The 19,873-nt window shown below is 41.3% G+C and overlaps 3 protein-coding genes across 3 annotated transcripts; 2 read left to right on the forward strand and 1 right to left on the reverse strand.

Annotated features, from left to right (window-relative positions):
- Positions 1 to 1,814: 1,814 nt before the first annotated feature.
- RB195_014049 (uncharacterized protein) lies at positions 1,815 to 7,554 on the reverse strand (the record flags this gene model as incomplete). The annotated part of the gene is made up of 9 exons (XM_064204150.1): positions 1,815 to 1,930; positions 1,997 to 2,044; positions 2,125 to 2,239; positions 2,724 to 2,858; positions 2,931 to 3,074; positions 4,666 to 4,804; positions 4,866 to 4,975; positions 5,051 to 5,187; positions 7,386 to 7,554. 9 exons carry the CDS (start codon positions 7,552 to 7,554, stop codon positions 1,815 to 1,817), a joined length of 1,113 nt encoding a protein of 370 aa, XP_064060031.1.
- A 250-nt stretch (positions 7,555 to 7,804) lies between these two features.
- Positions 7,805 to 10,173, forward strand: RB195_014050 (uncharacterized protein; the record flags this gene model as incomplete). Its single annotated transcript, XM_013441321.2, has 9 exons — positions 7,805 to 7,913; positions 8,388 to 8,546; positions 8,598 to 8,695; positions 8,755 to 8,847; positions 8,900 to 8,993; positions 9,544 to 9,681; positions 9,812 to 9,890; positions 9,950 to 10,045; positions 10,098 to 10,173. 9 exons carry the CDS (start codon positions 7,805 to 7,807, stop codon positions 10,171 to 10,173), a joined length of 942 nt encoding a protein of 313 aa, XP_013296775.2.
- Positions 10,174 to 10,474: 301 nt separating this feature from the next.
- On the forward strand, positions 10,475 to 12,859 carry RB195_014051 (uncharacterized protein; the record flags this gene model as incomplete). The annotated part of the gene is made up of 5 exons (XM_013441320.2): positions 10,475 to 10,572; positions 12,099 to 12,174; positions 12,247 to 12,388; positions 12,446 to 12,611; positions 12,745 to 12,859. The coding sequence occupies 5 exons, from the start codon at positions 10,475 to 10,477 to the stop codon at positions 12,857 to 12,859; spliced, it is 597 nt and encodes a 198-aa protein (XP_013296774.2).
- Positions 12,860 to 19,873: the final 7,014 nt, after the last annotated feature.

Consider the following 19,873-nt stretch of genomic DNA (forward strand, 5'->3'; position numbering starts at 1 on the left):
CTTCGGTATTGTGTCTGCGATCAGAACACCTCCTCTCCTTATCCTTTTCTCTCCTTATCGCAAGAAACTCTTCTTCTTGCGATAAGGAGAGAAAGCAAAACAGCAAGGGTGAAGAACTAAAATGATTTTTTCTCTTGTTGTAAGCTCACATAGACCAAATCCATCGAGATCATTGATTGTGTTTCAAAACTAAAATGTCCAGCAAGAGTTCGTTGTGAATGCGAACCACTACTAGTTCGAACCGTGTGTAACTAATCCAGATCTAAACCAAATCTCTCCGAATATGGACAATGCTCCCGGCGTTAGACTGGACCTATGGTAATCAAGAGCGAAAAAGTGAGTTTAAAACACTCGGATCAAAACGATATGAAGCACGGTGCAGTTCCGTAAGTGGTTGCGCTCGAAGGGGCGGAGTGGAAATAGCGGCTGGAATCGAAATGGGACTATTGCGAACTGTAGCATTGAACGGTTGTAGCAGGGTTCCCACTCGGTCGTAACCGCTAAGTTCCACAGCACCGTTTCGAGCGCAACTGTTTACACTTACACTATAAGTAGTAAGTGTTTGAACACGAGATGACAAGTTCTTGATAAGACATGGTCAGTCTTTGTGAGTATCGTACTTTTAAAATATCAGAAATGGATACAAAAAAATGCTCGTTGAAGAGCTGCTAGCGAAGAACAGACGGCAATTTCAGGAAAATTTTGGCGCACTACTTTCGAAAGGTGATCTTAAGAAACTGTTTGATAGGAGGGATTTATTTCTTCGAACCTTTTAGGAGGGTATGACGTGGTAATGCACGCGCTGACTGGTTTAATTTCTAAAGAAAATACAAGAGTATTACCAACGACGGCACGTAACGCAACCTATATAGCGGTGTTTTCGGGTCGGTGGCAGATGATCACTGACAAGAACGAGAACTGTGTGTTCACCTTTGCAAAATTTCGCAGCTCAAAACTCCAACGTATTGTTGGTCCAAACTTATAGAAATCAGAACCCCACCACATTCGGTGACCGAGCTCGAGAAGCTATATCTTGTATCAAGCATAAGGTCCTTTGTTTAACATTTACTACCAGGACAATTATTAGAGTGGTGGACAAAATTATAGGAACGATGTTCTTATTCTCCCGTATACATTTAAATGCTACAGCTTTGAAACAGATAATAACAATTAATTTATTACTACTGAAAAACGCAATAGAGCAAATGATGAACTCCTTACAATGACTAGATAACACGGATACAAAACTGATTATATCCACTTTGGAAAAAATGCAGTTATGGAAATATAGCAGAATAAATTTGTGGTCAGCCCGGACTGAGATCGCGATCATGATCTTCCAAGTCACTAGTTATCACAGGTAGGCGAAGATGTGAACCGCAAGAATTATCTTTTGTCGTAATCGAGGATTTAAAAGAAACTAAATCTAAAGTAATGATTGGTTACAATTACGAGACTCTCTGTAACACAGTTTAGCGTTACAATCATTACCAAACGTTTAATATTTGTACTGTGTATGGCATTCAAAAAATATGTGTCTATGCTGGAAAACACTAACACTCTGCTAGTAAAAAGACTAACTACTAAAAAATACCAAAAATTAAGAACGCAAATGAAAGTATAATGCGTTAAAAAAGTGACTTCGTTTTTTTTTTCCTGTGAAATCAAGAGCAGCAATAATGTTAAGAATCATATCGAGCACCAAGAACAAAGAAACGCAGGGTACCCGGAAGAAAAAAATTCGAACTACAATGAATTTCTTAAGCTGGCACCCGATAATTCCATTAAGTTCATGTGTAACTGGATAAAAAAAGCTACATTTCGTCTACGAAGAGATCAAAAGCACTGCTGTAGTTTCGAACCCGGTACTGGTAATCTTCATGGTTTGGAGGTGGTTGCACTTGTACAATAGCACATCCTGCGTTGTTATCTAAAAGAAGGGAATCCACATTCTCAGAACCAAAATCAAAATTTGCAAAAGCATCGAAATGATCACCGTTATGATTCGCTTGATTTACTCGATAACAGCGCGTAGAACCAGTAACTAGAAAAGATTTGTTGTGTAATGTTAAGGGTGTGAATAGACATTGACATAATCAACACGGATATCAAAAGTTTGCAAACCTCCTTTACCCTCCTCTATTCGCCGTCTTCGCGAGGAACTCATTGTATCATCATCATCATCTTCAACCACAGAGTTATGATCATCCACTGATGAGAACACGTCTTGTTCAACGGGCTGGAAAATGAGACTATTGTGTATTCTTTGTTGTAACCCTGATATTTTCTATTTTAACAGACTACATGTCTAAATTTCAATGCGAACGCAGGGAGTCCTAGATCCAATAACTACCCTCGTATTTCAACTGCGAACGACAGCTGAAAATAAGTGTTGGAATTGGGCCGTCTCTTGGAAATGTTGTCGCTCGGATTGCTCTTGAACAGAAATACTTCTCATTCTCTTCTCTTGTTCTACCTTTGTCCAAACTAAATGTGGAAAGATTCGATGAATTCATTAATTTCTCCACGAGGTATGTACTTTTGGAGGTACGTTTAGAGACAAATTCAAGAATAAATAATCACAATCACCACTTCCATGACATGTTCCAACTTAGACAGGCAGATATTTGAACCTCCCAATTTCTGCAGTTCAGAGGAAAAACCTTCATTCTGTGGCAAACTCGAAAAATATCTATTCTAGCCTGTCAGCACGTATTCATTACCTGATAGCGAGTCGGGTCGACAACTGCTCTGTACACCCTAGGACGTGTCTCTTCTTTATTCGCAAACACGGCAGTGATAGGCCCACACGAGCTTGATAATCGAAGAACATAGCGTGTATCAATAACTCCACCAAACTAAAGCAGGAAGTAAATACACAAGTCAGTAAGAAATAGTTACTAAGGAAATGAAAAATGAAGGGAACGTACCCTAGGCGGGAGTACTTCTACATTTGTTCCAGGAGGGGCTTGAACAGCAAAAGTGCTCGAGAAAGGAAAGACTTTGTGGAGGTCTGACTGTGAAATATACGCACATCGCTGATTTTTCGATGATTCACAGACATTGCGCATACTCTAAAAGAAAAAAGAAATGAAATAACAAACCAACAGAGATAATCTAACAGCGCATATAATAACGATTAACCATCCTTGTCTGGCCTCAAACGCACTTCGGTTCGGTTCAGCAAGTCAGAAAAAAACTAGGGTACTTCTACGGCACGAAAATGATACTTAAGCCTCCGGCGCAGTTTTTGTTCTCTTAGTCAAGCGAGTAGAAATATAAATATCGCAAATTTCGCATTTAGATAACCAACAAGAAAATCAGATTGGAGAGAAGCAAATAATACCAAAGCAGAGAAGAATACGTAGAGCTGGACCTAGCAAGCGTAAGAGAGAACGTCTGCAACTATTTCAGCTATCCATTGCGCAACCATAGATGCGATATTCGGAGCCGGTGCTCTGATCCCCTTCACTTTTGGACGGTTCAGGAGGGGACCTCCTTCACATTTAAACGGTTGGCGAAATTACCCTTTCATTTTTGAACGGTTGGCGAAAGGACCCCCTTCACTTGAGCTGCACCCGAGCTAAACCCCCTTCACCTGAGGAGGGTCCCGCTTCTCCTTATCGCACCTATGCGCGCAACAAGAACAAGAAAAAAGCGATTTTTCAAACTAAAACCTTTTACCCCACAAGGTCATTTAAAGATTAGATTAAAAGATTAAAGGCAGTCATTTAAAGAATTGAATAGGAATAAATTCAACATACAGAAAAAAAATCAGCGCATGTATGGAAACGATGGCGTAGAAAACCTAGTACACAGTCACCGAAAGAGGTTTTCAAGGAGTGCACTGGAGCAATGTAACAATTGATATAGGTGAAATTGGTAGGCTTTAGAGAAGAAGTTCGATGAGAACGTTCTAGAAATTCAATGTAAAGACCTGCAGATATTCTCTTGATGTAAAACTGCATTCTTCGCCTCCAAAATCTGTTCTTTGCTAATCGCAAAAGCTAAAAAATGTCTAAAACTAAGAAGACGAAGAGCAGTAGTCTGAACCAACTGATGATTACAAAGATGATGCTCAATCGTATGACATCTCTTAGAGAACGATCTTCCGTGGAAGCGGAGAAGTGCCCTTTCTTTTGGCAAATGAGCTCTCACTTCCTACTATCACACTTAGGCACTGGAGAGACCTTCACATTTCCTCTCCAATCTCACCTGGTCTACTTTTACCTTCCCCATGACTTCTGCCCACGAACCGACAACAGATTTGATCGCTGAAATATCATTGAGATTTCACTTCGAGCACTACCTTGAATCCTCCCGTATTTCCCATGTATAATTGCTTAGTTGACTGAATGTGAAGGTGCAAAAAAGTAAAGACTCCGAATGAATTCAGAAAACTTATAATTTCGGAACCTTTCAAGGTTTATCGCAGCTTCCTCACTCGGAAGTAATGGCAGCACTTGAATTTTCCTACACAAACATTAATAGAGACCCCAAAGACTTGATATTAGCCAATTCTTCAAAGTCACTAATCATTCCCAACTGTTCTTTTCGGAGACTTGAATTTACGTTGAGAAAAAAACTTCTGTTTCGCAACGAAGAAATAAAAATTATAAAAGAAACGAAGAAATAATAAAGAGAATTGAAGCAATTTTAGCAGACCTGTTGCAACCACTTGATATGTTCATCGTAGGCACTCTCTTCTTCTCTGAGTTGCGCTAGCTCCACTTTCAGATTTTCAAGATGCGCAATCACATCTGGATCATCATCTTTCTCATCTGCTTTGAGCAAATCTCCCGCTCTGTCAATTAAAAGAGTGTTCATATTACTAAAGGAAATAAGGACGAGAAAAAAAAACTGACTTCCACTGAATAACGTTTTTCGACTTCTTTTCAATGAGTCCTATTCCTTCCAAAACATTAGTTATGTCATATATGCGACGTTTCTGGCGCACATTCAATGCTTCAGCTGCCTAGAATAGGTAGAGAATTGCGCATTTTCCACAGTATTGGGAAAAGTTAGTGTTGGAATGTAACAATACAATTACCTGATTTAGGTCACAAATACCGCCCGCAGAACATTCCAGTAGGCGTATAAACCTCTGCGTCAAAAGTCCCAACGATTTGTCAGCACGAGTCCCCATCTGGGGCTGATCAATACCATCATCCACCTCATCGTATTCGCCTAGAACCCTTCTGATTGAATCATATTCATTTTTATAGCATCTAACTTCAAGAAATCCCCTTCGATTAAAGCTTCAAAAAAAAGACGAAAAAAAATCACATAAGCTTGTTAGCAGCCTCGTTCATCTGATATTTTTTCACTGGTTCAGCTGTGTAGGTTTATCTTCTACTTTTTTTTTCTCAAGGTTAGTGTTCCACAACGGTTTTTTCGCACATGATCTCAGAATAATGTCGCTCTTCTCACTTAAATTATGCATCGACATGAAATTATTACGAGGACAGACAATAGCAAAGTGCAACAGGACTGGACAGCGTGCTCAACATGACGAACACGCACACACAACACGAGTCAAATTTTTTTTAAAGATAATACTGAAAATTATTCATGATGCTAGTTTCACGTTTTGTCGGTCAGCTACAATATACTGTGAATATAAAACACAAGGCAGTGTGTTGTTTACATTATATAAGAGGCAATTTCTTGAATGCAGATACTCATATAAGTTGTGTTCAGATTATATAACTGCTCAACAAAATTTTGAGAGCAAGAATCTATGCATAATATGTTTTCGAATAATCTATGCACTTCATGTAGAGATTTTTGATTGCTTGCAAAAAAAGTGTGTACAATGTGTGTGTGTACAAGTCCCTGAAAAAAAGCACGACCGTGTGGGACGGAAGATTTAATTCGGGTATCGATCTCTGTCTAATCTCTCGGAACGATTATTTTCACTTAATGAATATTAGCACTTGCATTTATGCACTGTAATCTCTCATCGGCAGATCTTCTAAAAAAAACCATGAAACTGAGACAGTCTCAGAATAGATTTGCGTTGATAACCGACGTTGACATTTTAGCACTTGGTGATAGCGTTGATCACTCCGCTCTCGGGAAATTGAATTGACAAGACCCTTTTAAGCAACTTCAAGGATACAATTTCTTCGGCATGTCCGTTGTCTTCATTGAATTTCGACAAATACGTTGGATTTATGATGGAATGACTCTATAAAGAGCTAGGAGGTCCCCAAAAAATGACTGCGCATTTTTTTCTGAAACTCAATGCAAAACGATGTTTTCTCGACATGTTTTCCCAACCTTCTCTTTCATTCGCTCTTAGATCATTCTACTGAAGGACCTGCCGCTGACTGGATCAACATCTAAAAACGTCAAAGTGAAATGCGGTTGTAGAATACTAAGCCCTGATTACTGGCTACATATAAATCTATTCTAATCAGCCAGTAAAGAAACGACTGTGACACAGAACTCATATGATCCAAACAAACAATATCACGTTAGATTCTATAATGGAAAATTGATGTAATCGCTTATTGTGGTTTATCTGAATGTAAAACCTGCCTCCTCCTTCATTAGTTACCAAAATTTTAAAATGTTGTTTGAAATTGTTAGATAAACTTCCTTCATTTGTTGTCTTTCCAATATCTTCATTTTTCTAATTAGTTTTCGTTAGTTATGACGACCCTTCAACCCATATTGTTTGGTGTGTTCTATACCCGCTACACAAATAAGTGCACATCCTCACAGCACCATATTGCAGTGTGGCGGAGGAAAGGAAATACAGGTTCTTTGCTATCTTACTGCCCTTTTATAACCAGTAGACAAAACATGGTTGTTGAGCACCGGGATATATCAGAAGAAGTAATTTTAAAACAAAGAAAAACAGCGTGCGCGATCAGTTTCCTCGCAGCTTGGGTCGTTGTTCAAAGTACGTTTCCGCTCTCAATAAAAAATTATAGTGAAATATTGATGCTAAGATGGAAACTGAAAGGAGACAAAGAAGGTATATCTGACCCACCACTTCGAAAGCTAATCGAAGAACTTCACAGCTAGTTATCAGAAAAACAACCGAGGAAAAGTGTAGTTGCAGTGGGGCACTCATTGGCGTTCTTATTCCTGGACGCTCTATCCTACTCTTTTCTCTTCATAACTTTAGCTTACATGTCATAGATCCTCTAAGACTAACGTTTAGGTCTTGGGGCTTCGAGTGATTTAGTTATTTACATCCAGAAATAAGGGAACCATTGAGTTCCCCTCCGGAGCTGCATTATGTCCAGAAACCGTTCAGAAATATGAGGCAAAGAGCTGGATTTCCCCGTGCACGATTGATCAACGCAATCATTGGTCTTATTGATCTAGCTGCAGAATAAAGAACGAATGGGAATGAAATGAGAAGAAATCACCTGCCAGATCAACTTCAACTTCTTCCAGTGGCTCACCGACGATGACACTCCCATTATCAGAAGATGTAGTTGGCTTCGCCTGATGAACACCCAATCTGCCTATGACTGGTCCTTCATTTCGAATGTTCGCACTAGTGGCCACATTTCCACTCGATTCGAGCAAATTCATGTTTCACAAGAAAGGAATGAACACTCTCTGAATACGACATGGTTCGAAAAGGTGCGAAAAAGTGCAGACGAATTCAAAATCAGAATTCTTCCCACCTAAATCGAGATGATGCTATGGCGGCAATTTTAAAAGCTGCCGATGTTTTGCCCTGCGTTGGCGCCGCTGCGCATAGCGCTGCGCAGCCAAGCGTTTCTCATTAGTCCGCGGAAATGCACTTAAGGTCACGTCTTATTCTTGTTCTGTGAGTCCGATGAGCCTTCTTAGTTCTGAGGATGAGTACACGGAAGAAGAGCTACTTCATGTGTGTGAGGACTTGGGACTGCCCTGTGACGAAGAGAACATCGGTTTGTTGAAGGAAGGTTGGTCACCGATATTGATTTTTTGTTTTCTTTTTGAAATGGTTTTTTACATACTCAGTTTTTTTCCTCTCATGTAAATTTCTAAGGTGTGGAATCCGCTAGGAGAGTTTACGTTTATTTTGCTATGAAATATGGGGGCCAAATATAGTTGGGGGCCACTCAGTGGTGTCCTTTTTTCTCGAAGTAGATAATTAAATCAATTGGGGCCCTAAGGTCTAAGCATTAGTGTTAGAGGATCTATGACATGTAAACTAAAGTGACTAAGAGAAGTAGTAAGTTGGAGCTTCGGGGAATAAGGGCGCTACTTGCCCTCCCCTCCCCTACTCTCCAAACTTCATTTTTCCCCATTTTCCCTCATGATATTTCCACATGTCAACGTGTATCCTCCGTATTGGTGAGAAGTCTATGCTTGTCTTCTTCTTGTTGAACGGAACAAAATAAATATAAAACTTAGTAGTGTCGTGTGGTATTCAGCTATCGATGAGATCATTCTTGAATCGGAGTTCGAGAGTGAAGAGGGATCTAACGACGTTTCTCTTTTCGGGAGCTTAAGCCTTTCTGACTCTTCGCAGCCGATGGGGAGGAGCACTCCTACGAATGCGGAGAGCTTTTCATCTCCTATTCGTCGAATAGGTGTGTTTAGTCATTGTTCTGGTTATAATACTTGACACAAATATTTTAAAGACAGGAGATCAGCAAGACTGTACCGTCGAGAAGAAACGCAAAGCCGAAATAGGGATGTTCCACTTAATCTGCCGTCATCACAAGAGAATGAGGAACTGGTTAGTTGTGAGAGTTGTAAGCAACTTTTTTCCGCACTGAATGCAAGGTTTTGATCCAGAGGCGTCACAATCCCAGTGCATATTTCCTTCTCAACGATGCTTGGCGGTGTCTTAGCAGCATCTATGGAACTATGTCTATTATGGAAAATTTGGTGAACACCTACAGTTGCGATGCTCAAAAGCCATCTATTCACCCACTTTTAGCAGTTAAAGCTTTCCGCAACTCGAACTTGGTCATCAAAAAATAGAAGTAAACAACTTGACATTCCTGGATTTCCTCCTAGAGGTGATGACAAAGGTGAGTCCAAGATCCACATGTTACACTCTCTACGAGAATTCCCCAGTTGGCATGAGAGCGTCGCCACGCGGCCAAAAGAAAAGTGCTGTAAGATCAAAAATAACGTAAGAAATAAGATTCTGGTTCTTCATGCATTTTATTGTCTTGTACAGCGAGTTACCAAGTCTTTAAGCAGTGCGACCTGAATGAAATACTAGACTTGTAGTAATAAGTGAGATTTTGAAAAATGTCGTTGGGAGACGAAGGATAAGAGATAGTTGCTTCAACCCTTTGTGTCGCTCCGTTTGCCAAGGAAGAGAGTTTGGGAAATTCTCCTACATGTTGGTCGCATATACACTGAAATCCAGCTGAACAGCTGAACTGAAACGAAAACATGTGTTCACGCTTCTTCCCCAACCTTGTGCGTCCAACCAGAAACGACGATTCCGCATTTATTTTTGAAGGTGTAGATGTTTGATTTTTGTTTCAGCTCATTGGATCTGACGTATTTTCAGGTTTATTCTTCTCCTTCGTTTCTTCTTCAATGTTGTTGTTGAGGGAATGATTTTAGAGAACTTATCACGATTTCCTCAATATCCTACTGATGGCCCATCGGGCTGTACAAAGCGCACTGAACAACATATTGAGTCTGATCCTTCAAATGGAACGAGATCACTTACAGCAAGGGATAAGTTCGAATGTGATCCAAGTTCGTTTTTGGCTAGACTTTTACAACCGATTATTTTGAACACTTTTTTTCTCGAAAACCAAGCTTCCTTCCCTCAATTCATTATGCATATACATCGATGTAGTGCACAGAGAAATCCACTTGTTTTTAGGCATTCGTCGTGTCAACCGGTTTGTTCCAGGGCAGTTACTTTACCGACATGATCCTGTGAAAAAATTCGAGCTATACCGGTACAATGTGCCATATTTCAAGTCGGCTAACAAAATCTGAGAATCAACCGTGTTTGCAGGGAAGAATGGGCGCGCAAGCCCACTCCAGGCGAACAGAAACGGCTTGCCCTTCGATGGAAAGTTCGCGAATACATGCTCAGACATGACATGCCAGTGTAGGTCCTTGGAAAAGTTGCCCTACCTCATCATCCTTTCAATTTGTTTTAGTTTCGATCCGAGAAAGAGAACTGCTTCTCACACTGTACATCCAAAGGATTGGTCTCCTCGACCGTACCTGGATTAGTGTTCAATGTCTGTCTTAAAAGTTCGATGTGCTATTCTAAGAGCATCTCTACCTACTCACTTGTGAACACAATGCATGTCTGTCGATCTCCTACTATCATTTATTTGTATAATTAAACGTTACTTCATTACTATATGAGGGTGTCGTCTTTCACTAGGTAAAATTCTCAACCTTTGTCCTTATATAAATTTTCCAATCCATTGACTGAATGACTTGAGGTTGGACAACAATAAACATATCTTGATATTCCTTCGATTTATTGGTTTATTACTGATTATTCGAAATGTACATAGTAACGACAATGTCTCGATTCCTGCTGCGTCAGCAGGAGAAATTTCTAATGGCTCTTGGCAAGCATGATATTCCCGGATTAAGATGGTTGCTGGAGGGGTTTAACTAGTAAGTTTATTGCACGAGTTCTTATGCGAATAAGTCGAGTCAAGTGGCTAAGCAGCGCAGTGAAGATAGCGATTGGGATCAAGGGGGTATCATCGCAAACTGTGGCGATGAATGGGTGCTAGCAACGCTGCCGTCCATCCTAACCGCCACGCTGCAACACACGGCTGGCGCACGGATAAAAACACTGACTTGACATATCGGCTAGCCCTCGCAAGTCATTGTAGAGGGCACTTACAAGTTTGTAAACCGCGAGCGGTTCTGAATTGAAGTGAACGTGGTGGCACATTCCAAGAGGATTGATTAACGCTAGACACTTTATCTGCTTTATGGATCTCGGAAGAAAGCTTCTATACGGAGTCGAAGATCGCGCAAAACCAGGTGGTTCTGCTCCTCTCCGTGGTCATCGTAAGAAATGGCATAGAATCGCTTTATTTCCTACGAGGTACGCTAGAACGTGCCTCTGTGTTCACGTTCCGTCCCCCTCAGCAGTCTACTCATTAGTTTAACTTCAATAGGCTGGTGAGGTGGCTTACCATATTAATCCTGGAAGGCTCGCTTGTTGATGCAGAAGGGTGGCGTGTTCCAGCGTAAGCTGTTGTAAAGAAAAAACAGTGGCTTCCGGGCTGTTTTCTACAGCGACTACGGAGGGATGACCAGAACCACCTAGTTTTCCGCAGTTTTCTACGACCCTGTGGAATAGAACCTTTCCATGGGAAATCCATACCATGTCAGATTAGTGGTACGCTGCCTTTAAGCATTAAGGTTTGATTTATGCTTCCAATATCTAACCCTTTTCCCTAGTAAATGACAACTATCTGTAGATAGGTGTCCATCTTTGACCTGCATCGACTTCCACCAAGGAAAACACTGACGCGACGTACTGACAAATTTAAAGGCATCACCTCACGAATCTGAGGCGGTACGGATTTCAGGTGGAGTATTCGTATACGGGATCGTACATCATTGAGAGAAGGGTGATTCCGTTCATTTCCTCTTAAATGCCGTAAAAAAACGGCCCGGAAGATACGGCTTCGAGCGTTCCGGCGCGCTATTTTCTGCAACGAGTTCGGTTGGAGCGCGCCAATCGTGCGCACACGCCGCATCTTCCGGGCCGTTTTTTAAAGCCAATTAGCAAGAAATGGACGAAATCACCCACCTCTTCATAATCTACGATCCCGTATACGAATACTCCCCCTGAAATCCGTACCACCTCAGATTATTGGGGTGATGCGTTTAATCCTAATCCTAAGACAATAGTCCTCTGCGAACACTGTACTTTTTTTTTGTTGTCCCCATGAACGTGGGAGCTTCTTCGAATGTGTAGTACTATAAGTTCTAACTCTCTACAACCAACGTTTGATCATTAACATTCTTCCTGACTTCTGCAAATGATTTTCCACTTTGACACACGCAAGAAGTGAAAAACTTCAACATTACGGAATACCTCAAAGTTTCATAGTCTGGATTCGATAGCAATCTTTTGTTTTTCGTCAACGATCGCTACAAATCTTCATGATGTATTTCAGTTATGATGTCCAAAGAGTCAAAGAGGTTGGTCCTGACAGAGCGGCCGCAGAATGGGTTGTGCGATGCGGAGGAGCTGTTAAGTGAATCTTTACATACATTCTCTTCTTCGTTAAACCAGTTCCTAACTTTCTTTTCGGATTCGATAAGATCGAAGACACATTTGATGACTACAATGTGTTGATCAAAAGAACTGCTGAATTGGACCCGAGAGTACCTGCGGATAACGTGAAAATTACTCACATCCACGCAGTTGACGCTTCTGTCACTGGCTATGGTTGTCGCCATTTTAGTACGTCCCGTTTAAATTGCTTTATTTGAATAATACATTTCGTTCCATATTGCATAGATGGCTTGCGTGGGATCCAGGAAGTGCGATTTGTGCGTTGTGACAATTTGCACGACTTTGGGTTGGAATACATGGTTAAGGCTGTTGGCTCTCATCTCAGCTATCTTGAGATCAATGGCTGTCGCAGGATCACTGAATTTGGCTTAATTCACATCGAAAGGTGCAGGTAGGAACTAGCAAGTAAATTACCAAATAGATTCACTATCCTCGTCGAACTTTCTCTCATTTCAAGAAATCGACTTTTACCTGTTGATTTCGCTGACAAACGTTCTAGAATAACATAAAAATTTTCTTTTCAGTGGTCTTAAATCACTGCTGCTTTGCAATCTGAGACGAGTTCACAACCACGACAAAGTTCTACAGCGCCTTCAGAACTCCTTGCCAAATACAGATATTAATTTTTCAGCTTCTTGACAATAGCGACAATCTTAGTTCGTTTAACGTAGATGAGTATGGCTACAAATTACCTCTGTATGATTCGTACATTCATATTTGCTGATATTAATTCAATTGAGCTGCATTCTAATCCAATCTATATAATTCACTCTTGATTTTTGAGTGGACAAATTTGTATCCAGCTAACGTTACCTATGGATAAACTTTTCTCCTATTTGTAACGTTCAGCACAGTTTTCAGAGTTAAGAAATGTTGCTGCCTGCTGCGAAGGTGGTTGATTGCTCCGAATTACTGAATTTCAACAGCTGTCCTGTGTAAAACGAAGGTCGAATGGAGACTGCTGAGTTCCTGTCAACTATGTTAGATCGACTGCGTTAAGGAGTTCTTGAACTCTTTTTGTTTTGAAATAGAGATGTAAACAAAGACTACCAGCTCATGATCTCAGTGAATGAAATTTGCTTAGCTAGTGATTACTGACCTATAATTAGCAGGAAAAGTAATCCGCTCCAAAATATGAAACTATGAAATGTTATCGGCTTCCTGTTGGATTTTGCTGCAGTCCTCGAGTTCTACAGCGCCCTTATCATCGTTTGTGGAGTCTCGGACCTACTGCTGCCATATCTATCCATGATAGCGATGTGGTCATATGTTTTCCACCGTGCTTCACGTACCTGAAGCATGATGTCCTACATTTCCAGTAATGCAGAAAATGCAATATATGCGCACAGAGGTTACTGCTGCCACCACTGATTAATGGGTCATATGGTTAGCTCAGAGGTGGTGTGGCGCAGTCGGTTAGAGGCCTCGTTGTAGCCACACGGTCGAGGGTTCAGAACCGCTCTAGTGCAAAGCAAGCCATTCATCCCTTTCGGGTCGGTAAATTGGTACCAGACTTGTCTGGGAGGATAAGAACACTGATTTGATCCTCTTGATCCTCGCCCCCCCCCCCCCCCTCCCAAGTCCGTGCATAGGCCAACACGCGTTCTAAAAACCTCAACCATTACGAATTCCAGTAAAATGCGTTGGCGCATCCCATCTGGATTGATACGCCAGTGACTTTATTCTGACTTTAATTTATGGTTAGGTCCTCGGATGTTTTAAAATTTAGGCAATTATTTCGAGCACAGGTATGCTCACAGTTCACTGCTTCTACCGCCTTCCTCGGAAGCGATCGAGACAAATAAACGCGGATCAACATTGCATAATCTCAAGGATTGGAGAGTATTACGGTAGCAAGTACTAAGGATAATAACCGTCACTCGTCTGAACAAGCTAGTTCGTCTTTGGTTGCAGTGCATGATAGCTACTCGCCTAGAAATACAGACTTTCATCTGACGGAGTTTGGTTTGAGCGGAATCTTACAAGTACTACCCTGTATGCCGTTCAGCACCTCAGTCTGGGGAAGGATGAAGGTCACAGAGCTGTCGCTAATCAACCTTTTGCAACGCCCCAAGCGTCCTCTGCCCAGGATCTCTTAAAGGCATCACCCCACGGATTTGGGGTGGTACGGGTTTCAGGTGGGTTATGCTTATCCGAGGTCGTAGATTGTGGGGGCGAGGGTGCGCGGAAGATTTGGCACGTGCACAAGGCTGGCGCGCTCCAATACAACTCTTCGTTGACAACAGCACCCCGGAACGCTCGAAGCCGGGCCGTTTTTTTTTACAAAGATTAGGAAGAACTGAACGGAATCGTCCTCTTCCCCACAATCTACGACCCTTTATAGGCATATCCCATCCCAAACCCCTACCACTCCAGATTTGTGGGGTGAAGCCTTTTGCTGTGTGTTCGTTTGAGGTCTATGAACGCTTAGACCGCCTACATAACGGCTTACTGGAGCCAGGCGTTAAAGTCAGAGTCTCTACATGCCCAGACAAGTTTGATGTGGATTTATTAATACCAGAGTATGAAGGGCTTGGTTGGCCCTGTGCAGTCTCGACCCATCGACCACTAAGGTGTACGTCTCCGTAAGCGGAAATGTTCACCAGTACGCCACACCTTGCTGCAGTCTGGGAAATCAAGCGAGAATTCGAAGCAGAGGTCGAACAAAAAATCTCTCCCGCTTCTTGTGTACTTCTAAACTTAAATTGACAGTCTTCTCTCGTTGGTCGGCGATTGATTTCGAAGAGTGAAACTAATGTGCGCACTGAAATCGGACCTTGCTGTGGGGACAAGGTGGAATGTGCGGATGGTAGGGTTAAGCGGGACGCTGTCCGCCGATCAACCTAGATCGTACGCGCAGATAGTTGAAGATAGTCATCATCCTGCACTGTTCATACGTACAATTCACCCAGTGTCATCATTTCCTCGTCGTGGTGGGGAAGATCCTAACATCCTTCGCTGTATGTGCTGCTGTGTCGATTTGCATTGGGCTTCATTTAACACTTGGCATGCTTCCTAAAACTGGTTACGCCGCAACATTCACTACTGCTTACAGCCGTCAAGCAACACTTTCACTTTCTAAGACATTCTCCCACGCTAAGCGGGTTGTCAACTATTGTTTTTGCATCTCTATTTCCACTTGTGCTGCTAGTTTGTTGCGCTGGGACCGCTTATGGCCTACTTTCTGGCCGGAGAACTGTTTCGAATTTTTCGGCAACGTTCGGATTGACTGCTGAAGTACGTAGGAAATTTTGGGAGTTTTAGAGATATCGTTGCACATCTTTTTTGTCGCCCATCTATTGAAAACCTTCGACATCATCCGTCATCAAATATCCTTTCATTGTGGCGATGAAACAACTTTATTTGTTGATAATTACAAGTGCATCCGCTGACAACGTGTTCGTGACTACTGTAACGGAAGTCAAGCAGATAAAAATTAGTTAGTTTGCGAAAACGAGCAATGGTCTGGAATGTCGTCGTGCTAGTCGTTGCTGGTACAATTGCCAACACCTCCGGAAGGAAATATGTTCTCGTCTCATTATTACATCACTACCAAAACAAGTTTTCAACCATTCATAGGATATTCACTAATGAGATGTAATGGAAGGATGACGATATAGATATTGGGGAACCAACGACCGAAATATTGTGTAGTTACATACAACCCATCCAAAAGATGGGTAGGAATAGCGGGGTGCTAGATGCGAGAATGGAAGAGAAATGTTTTTAGGTGAACTAATAGCGTGTGTTAGAACTACCATGGTGTGTTTTTATTGTTACTTACTAATTCTTCTCTCGACACTGTTCTTTACAGGTTTTAAGGGGAAGGACTGGGTATTGCTGGAGAAGGACTGTCTGACCACGCCCAGCGGATATGCGTTTCCCAGAACATCATAGAAATGATATTATGCTATACATATATCCGTACTATACTCCTGTTCTGCACATTATCGCTATAATTCGGACTTATCCTTGTGAAAGATTCGCTTTTGCCACACGGGAATCTCACCTTTTAAAAGACTTTTTTTCCTCAAATTTCTTGCTAATTTTTTTTATTAGTTTCGATACTAATCGCGCATGTCGTCCAAAAATATTATAGTAAACCTTTTCATCCCTATTTTTCTGAGTTGTTCTTACTCTTATGACAGTTTCGCTTCTCCCAATGACACTCTCTTGCATCCGGGTTGCCATACCGAGTCCACAGTCTCCGGAAGTGCTCCTGAACACCATTCCGCGGCTGGTAATAGATGGAGAAGAACTAAAAAATAATTGCTATTATTCATGAAGCACTTATGCTTTCACTTCTGCCTGTGCAGAGGACACAACACTGACTAGATGCAGACGCTTCTACAGATCTTCCAACTTGTGAAAAAATTATTAGCTTCACAACTGTAATGGATGTCCTATTCCTCTGTTTCCTCGTGGAGTGTTTACACTACTTCAATATGTACTTATCAACTACCTCACATCATAGCTGGGTTATTCGTTAGTTCATATCTCGAAAACGAAAAAATGCTGCTGGCGCGGCGAGTAGATCATGGTCAGATTGCGTTCTCCATGCCTCGTAGGCTTTCACCTGGAAGCGTTGCACGTATCGCGAGGAAATTCATCTACCACGCAAACGTGGTACACTTTCCTATTTGCATGAGCAAAAGGAAAACTAGCTGATGCAAATTTTAGGAATAAAGTTGTTTTTCTTAGCTAGTCCGAGATGAAAGGTCAGCCTTGGGGAATTTGTGTAGCTAGGCCAAAGACGTCAGGATATGCGGAACTTCCTCACATCCTGATCTCGCTGCTGACGAACCGCTTTCTCAAGGAAGTGCGCAGATAATATAAATACTGTCTCACATTATTTGTCAGTTTCCACACGAGACATTAACAATGGATTTGAAATATCTTTCCGTCATTCATTGCATAAGCTGCTGAAAACCTTTCAGTATTTGCAGAGAAATCCAGGGTTAGAATGAGGTCGACCTACATATGTGCTTCGTGTTATATGTTACTAACAAAGAGAATTTTAATAAATATATTCAAGTTAAGATATCGTTTATAAATCGATCGCGACCGTTTTTAATTCTCCCTGCAAACCTGTTCCGATAGTGTACGTTCCTTCGTTCAGTGTGCGCCAAACTTTACGTCGACTCCCGTACTGAAAACTGCGAACTTTTTATGAAATGCTACGTCAATCATCCTTTATGTATATTATAATGCTGCAAGAACTTTGCAAAGGTCAACTTCTCTTTTTTTACAATTCTTTAGGCCATTTCATAGCGGAAGTGTGCGCGCCGAAACTCTTCCATTTTATTTATGTGATGATTGTGAGTAATAAAAGCAGAAATAAACTGACACTTAACAGCTACCACTACTAAGCGACTAAGGCACGATCCATCTTAGAACTTTTCGGGCGACTCCGTGTAATTAATGTAGGCTTTTTCTCTTTTTGCAATATTTTATCAAAAAGAATAATCGTTAAAGAAGTCATTTCTGTCAAGAATCCAACTTACCTCTGATCAAAGGAATTAAGGAGAGACCACCTGCAAAGCCTTCACCAGCTTCAAGACCCATAGGTCATGCACATCTGTTTCGGAATGATCTGACCTATGGGCATGGAGACCACGATTTTTAGATCGGATTGTAACGGGTGGAATTGCTGGTGTCGAAACTGAAATCAACTGCCCTGCAAAATCAGATAGATAGGGGAGTCAAAACGAGATGGAGCTTGATGCAGCGCTCAAAGCGCTGTGGAGGGACGTAGGGGTTGGGATCGAAGGGGACCTTTGCTAACGTCACTCATCGTTGCAGTTCGCTATCTATTGCGGACTAAAAACATGAGAATCTCCTCTTTGATACATGGGTCCATCATTTACGCACTGATATGATATCGGAATGTACTGAAGTTCTCACTGGAAAAAAAGTTGAATGTTTAGTGCTCTAAGTTCTCACTAACGCAAATTCGGCTTTGGCACACAAGTGTGTCAGCAAAGGAACGTGCTGGTACATTCGTGTGTTGCGTTGCGAAGGTGAAGATCGCCTTACTCCTCAAAGGATAAGTATAAAGTGCACGACGTCAATCAATCCCTCTGGGATGTGCCAGCTCGTTCGTGTTCAATAGAAAAACGTTTGAGGTTAATGAACTTGTAGTCTATACAACGACTTGCAGGGGCTTTGTAATGTATGTGTTCAGCCAGGTACGTGATTTGTAGGTAGGTTACGTGATTCTCTATCTCCAGAAATAAGAAAACCCATTCGGAGGGTTCCTCTTATGGGACCAGGCGTGGGATAAATGAAAAACAGAAAACAAATGTTGGAATAATACAGGATACGAAATATTTAAGCATATTTCTTCCTCTTCTTTTTCTGTTGTGGATAATAACTGCACTGTCGATCGGTCAAAAGTAGCATCGACTTTTATTTTTTATTATATTATTTTTTTGCTTCCATAATACATCCATTTTTCTCAACAGCGCTATCCATAAAAACATGCGAATTCGGACAAAAGATAAGATACTATCAATATGAATAACTGCAGGCGATAAAATTGTTTCATACTAACAATAATTTATCGGAATAGGAGTGAAACATGCCAGACCAACGAAATAAGAGGGAACTGTGTCGATTTCATTGGAATTCTAGTAGACGCGAAATTCTAGGATTCTTTTTTAAACAGCGCACAGCTCTCACGAAGTTTATCTGAGATCTCAAAGTTCTACCTGAGCAGCATACCCAGTGCATATAATCTCCAATTGGTTTCCATGTTTGCTCGTTCATCTCTCGGAGAATTCGGCTTTACTCGGGGAATAATGACATCACATTCGGAATTTCGATCATCCCGTCTATAGTCTGTGGAAGCAGCGTTGCCTACCACGGATAAATCAGTTGATAAATCCTTCCTTCTTCTCAATCGGTCGCTCGCTCACCAAACCTGTATGTCTCTCAATTCGTTCTCGCTCTGCCATGCACACATATCAACTACTTCGATTGTCATCATTGTCTGAGTACAGATCCTCCTAACTCCTTTCTTTATTGCAACTTTTGATCCGGCTTTTCTTTTCCCCTCCTGTGTGATGATGGTGATTCTTACGTCAACTGTTCTTCTGAAACGTGTTTCATTTGGTTTTCTGGATTCTCCTTTCTATCGAACGTAGCAGAACGAAATAAACAACGATTTAAACATCACGTTCGGTTGTTTTTTCTTTGATTCACTCGAGACTGCCTTGTGCATTCTAAGAAGTTTGGGCTTTTCCAATGAAATTGCTCGAAACTTCCTTATCTTCAGTCATCAAAAGCAATAAGAAGTGAAGTAGCAGTTCCAAGAAAGGTTATCCAAAGAAAGCTGAGCCGCTATTTTACTCACTTATAACAGTGGAAATTAGAAAGAGCGCTGTACAAACTAGGAACTGCTTCTAATTATCTCTTTGCAATCCAATTGATAATTAATTCTGAACAGTTCTTCGCTATCCAAAAAGATCACTGTATTTTTCTGGTGAATTAAAAGTGAATTGGATGGGTTTAGATCCTAGATCTTTTTTCCTTGCCGAACCGAATAGATTTGAGAAGCATTTCCAGAAAAAAACAGAAGTTGTATTTATTGCGAAAACATGGAATATATTTATTGTTGCTGTGGAAGTTGTACCGTTAACATATAAGTATGCA

The sequence above is a fragment of the Necator americanus genome, chromosome V (assembly GCF_031761385.1).
Source record: "Necator americanus strain Aroian chromosome V, whole genome shotgun sequence".
Classification (NCBI taxonomy): Eukaryota; Metazoa; Nematoda; class Chromadorea; order Rhabditida; family Ancylostomatidae; genus Necator; species Necator americanus.